We start from the raw sequence: 4,433 nt of genomic DNA on the forward strand, positions 1-4,433 counted from the left end.
TCGTCGTCGCTGACGGGTGTCTCGAACTGGGGCATTACGTTCGCACACAGCAGCGCCCGGCCAAAGAACGCGTCCTGCAGTATGTTGGGGTAGATTTCGATGAGCTTATTTTTCGGCTTCCGCCGGATTGGCTTCTTCTTTGGTTTCGTCACAGCTCCACCGTCTGCACCGTCATCCAACCCTTCGCCCAGCCCGTCCTCGTCGTCCTTGCATCCGTCCTTCGTCCGGATTGCACGGTTGCGCACGAAGAAACCGCCGATGCCTAGTTTTTGCAGATTACGCTGTCGTTTCTTCCGCAGCACCACGGTGCCACCCTCGGTGGTGAACAGCGCGAACCCTTCCGGGGGCGTCGGATCGTTCCACGGCATGCCGTCCTTGTAGATTTCGGCTTCCTCCTTCGGGTCCAGCGGCTCGAGGCGCATATCTTCGAACGAATTGTCGTGGCTGTTGCCGGAAACGACCGACTCGATGGCGGCCAGTATTCCCGCGTCTTTCTCCGCCGCCACCGGTGGTTCCACCGGTAGCTTTGGTTTCCGCTTGCCGCGCTTCCCAAACTCGGCCTGCAGCGCCTTGATCTGGTGCAGTCCGTGTTCACTCAGGCACACGCCGTCGACGTAGTGGTTGCCCTCGAGGGCTAGCGGAACGACTTTTTCCTCCAACTTTGCGGCCCCTTTCTGTGCCGTTAGCGATCCGAGGGCCGCCGCAGAGGATGCTCCGAGCGACGTGAGACTTTTCCGCTTTGGCACCAGATGGGGCGGTGGTTGGTCGGCCGGTCGGCAAACGACACAATTGTAGCCCTCTTCGGCGCACCGTTCCGCTTCGGTTTCGTTCTTGATCTGATCGCACGCGCAGTGCAGCCACCGTTCGCACTGGTGACACTGGATGATTAGGTCCCCCTCTCCGTACCCTTCGTTACAGGAAGTACAGTTGGCCTGGCTGGCACACGGGCCACACTCGGTGTAGCTGTTCATCCAGCCACTGTTGAAACCCGGACTGTTGGTGCCACACTTCTGGCACATGGCGCACCACTTGCACTTCCACGTCCCATGCGGAACATGTTCGAGCGGCGGATCCATGCAGTAAATGTGAAACGAGATGTCGCAATCGTCGCAGAGAATCAACCGCGCCTCATCGTTTCGCTGACCACAACCCTCGCAGATGGTACAGTCCAGGCAACGCCAACCTTTCTGCAGAATCAGCTTCGTCACCTTCACGTTCGTGCAGTACGGATGGTAGCACTGGCCGCACTGGGTACACGCAATCAGGCATCCCTCCTGATCGGTACCGATCGCCCCGCACATCACGCAAATGTCCTGCGTCAGGACAAACTTGTCCTTGGCCGAGCACAGCACCAGCCGATTCTCGCCACCCGGTTCGTCTTCCGTCGCCTTTGTCGATGCGCTCAGATCGACCGTTGGTCGCTGCAAACCCAACCCGGGAACACCGAAAATGCCTCGCATTTTCGCCTTCGATCCTCGCTTTCGTGTCATATCCGCGAAGCGGGATTTTTTCTGGAACCCTTTGCCAATGCCCTTCGGTCGGTTGCCACCCAGAATACCGGCACCACCAACACCGGCGAGCGCCAGGCCGAGGCGTTTCTTTGCAATCTTACTGGCCACGTACGGTTTACCCTTTCCTAGGCCAACATCCTGCAACGGTGCGGCGGCCCGATCGAAGCGATCGCGTCCGGTATTGGTAGCGCCGCCCTCCACACCGTCCACTTCCATCGCGTCCTCCGCCACGAGACTGTCCTGCGAGAGCGCCATACTGGCGCTGTCGTCGTCGACACTGGTGCTACGGCGCAAGGCCGCCGCAAGCCGCCCATTGTGGATGACCGTTTTGCACGGGCTGCACAGATACTCGTAGTCCGGGTTCGACTCCTTCCGGGCATTGTACACCGACAGCTCGGCGTCCGGGTCGCAGGTACTGTGAACGAACTTGAAGCACGCGCTACACTTGACCATCTCGCGGTAAGCCGCCGCCCTGTACGCTCGGTGACAGATCGGGCACGAGAAGCCCTTGTTGCGCTGCTGATAGCACGAGTCGCACACCGTGTAGTGTGAGTGCCACCGCGACGAAGCACCCGCCCCGGGCGTGCGCGCTCCACAGTCCGAGCACACCCGGCAGCAGCGACACTTCCAGCCAAGCTTCGGTATCGAGGTCATCATCGGCCGCAGGCAGCTGGCGTGGTAAATCTTGTCGCACAGCTCGCACGCCACCGTGCGGCCCTCGAACGAGTCAGGTACACGGCAGATTTGGCACTTTTTGCACGAATTGCACTGCCACCCGGTGCGCACACCCGGCAGCTGCGCCAGTCCGACGCACGTGCCGTGATAGTGATCGCCGCAGATCGAACACATGATCAGATTGCCGACATCACCGAGCGCCGAGCACTGCCGACAGTTGATGTCCTCCGCACACACTAAAGGCACTTGTCCGAGATGCTCCTTGCAGAAGATGTTGTACGTTTGGATCACCTGAAAGCCACCCGAGGCGGCCACGCACGGAAAGTGGTACCATTTCGGGCAGGACATCTGCAAAACAAAAAAAAACCGCGACAACCCGTGTCGTAAATCACGTTGGAACACACGTTGGCCACACGTACCTTGCACGACAAAGTGGCGCCGAAATGGGCACAAAAGTGACACCGTCGGCTAAGGCTTTGGGCAACCACCACCTCCAGGTTGCTGAGCGTCCCGCTCAGCGAATCCCGGCCGACACCGTACGACCAGAGGGCGCAGGACCGATGAATGTAGAAGTAGCCACCGTCGTTGATGAACGACGCATCGTTCACCTCCAGGTGGCCGATCTTTTCCAGCTCATCCGTATACTCTGCGGTTGCGATGGGATTTCTGTGGAAAGGGCACCCGGTGAAAAAGTTAACCACTATGCACTGCACCGACGGGACGGGGCCACCCCGCACTTACTTGCACTTGTTGGAGCCTTTCTGCCGCTTGCTGTTGGCCAGGAACGGTGGAGCTAAGCTGGCCATCGTCCGGGGACTCCGGTCGCCTGCAAGGGAATGTGTTTTGTCTTCCTGCGTGAGCGCCGACGCCAGCTGGTCGGCCGGAATCGTTATCTCGATGCGCAACATTTCGCCCTGTCCGAGCTGGCTGCGTTCGCCGAGGTTGCACAGAATGCACGGCTTGCCGGTGTACTTCTCCGGGAAGAACGGTAGCTCATCGGGAGCCGGCATCAGCTGGGCCGGGTCGGTCGCTTCCAGCTCGCCGGTTGGTGTCGAGGCCACGGAGCTGTTGGCGGTGCTACTGGCACCGGTGAGCGGTGCTTCGTCGTTCGGAGACGCCAGCAGAGCGGACGCGAACCCGGCCGACGAGCCGGAGGTAGTGGTGGTCGGTGAGGACAGGGGAAGCACGGTGGCTCCCGCCGCTCCCGGGCTCCCGCTGCTGCTGCTGCTGCCGCCGCCGGTGGTGGCCGTTTCTTGCATTGCAACGGGCGCTAGTTCCACTTTCCTTTTAGGGATACCACCACGAACAACATTAGTATGCTTATATCTAGAAAGCAGTGGAAAACGGGGGGTTTGGAGTAGAGTTAGGAGGTCAACACGGCACTGGCTGGCTGGCTGGCGGAAGGCGGCGTGAAGTGGTTTTAAGTACCAGTGTGTGTGCTAGCGAGATACGTTACCTTTTAACCGCTTTGCTCGCCTCGGACGAGGGTGACGAGCTGCCGGCCGTGATCCCACCGCGATCGCCACCACCACCCTGGGTGAGCTTGATGATCGTCGTCGTACCGCTGATACCCAAGCTACCGCTGCTGATCGCTGAGGCCGGCCCAAAGGTGGCCGCACTTCCTGCCACGCTGCTGCCGGCTCCGTTTGCCGACGAGGACATCTTCAGCAGAGGAATGAAATCTTTCTTTGGCCGTCCCGGTCCTCGCCGTAGTGCCGCGGCCGAAGGTTTACCGCCACCGAGCCCGAAGCGTAGCCCGGGGGCCGGTACCGGTGGCGAGGAGATCGACGACGGGGAGGAGGAGGACGGCGACGAGGAGGACGACGATGATCCGGATGCCCCCCCGTGGTGACCAGCACTGTTGACGCTGCTGCTGGTTGTGCCGAGAACAACTGTCTTGATGGTCAGCTTCTGGTGCGGCTTCAGATGGACGCTGCTGCTGGTGACCGACGACGACGACGATGCGGTACGCGTTGCTCCAGCCGTTGCCTCTGTCACCCGCACCGCCGCTTCGTCGAGGTTCGTCCCGATCGCAAGCGAGTCCTCTATCGGCGACGATTGGCACGAAATCGACGTAGTCGATGGGTCCAGAATGGCATCTGGACTCACGCGTTGAAGTAGGCCGTGCGCGCGACGGTGTGTTGGTGTTGTTTATTGTCGTCGTTGGTGGTGGTGGTGATTTTAGTGGTCGAATGGTGAGTTTCGGAAGGAAGCCGGAAGTAAAAGTGATGATGGTGATATTGTTTT

General features: G+C 60.2%; 1 protein-coding gene across 1 annotated transcript; it reads right to left on the bottom strand.

The window, feature by feature from the left end:
* Positions 1–5: 5 nt before the first annotated feature.
* Positions 6–4,285, bottom strand: LOC128276614 (histone-lysine N-methyltransferase 2C-like; the record flags this gene model as incomplete). The annotated part of the gene is made up of 4 exons (XM_053015071.1): positions 6–2,534; positions 2,606–2,852; positions 2,928–3,512; positions 3,643–4,285. Coding segments are annotated over 4 exons (4,004 nt in total), but the record flags the coding sequence as incomplete, so codon positions are not given.
* Between the last annotated feature and the right edge of the window lie 148 nt (positions 4,286–4,433).

The sequence above is a fragment of the Anopheles cruzii genome, unplaced genomic scaffold, assembly GCF_943734635.1.
Source record: "Anopheles cruzii unplaced genomic scaffold, idAnoCruzAS_RS32_06 scaffold01737_ctg1, whole genome shotgun sequence".
NCBI lineage: Eukaryota > Metazoa > Arthropoda > Insecta > Diptera > Culicidae > Anopheles > Anopheles cruzii.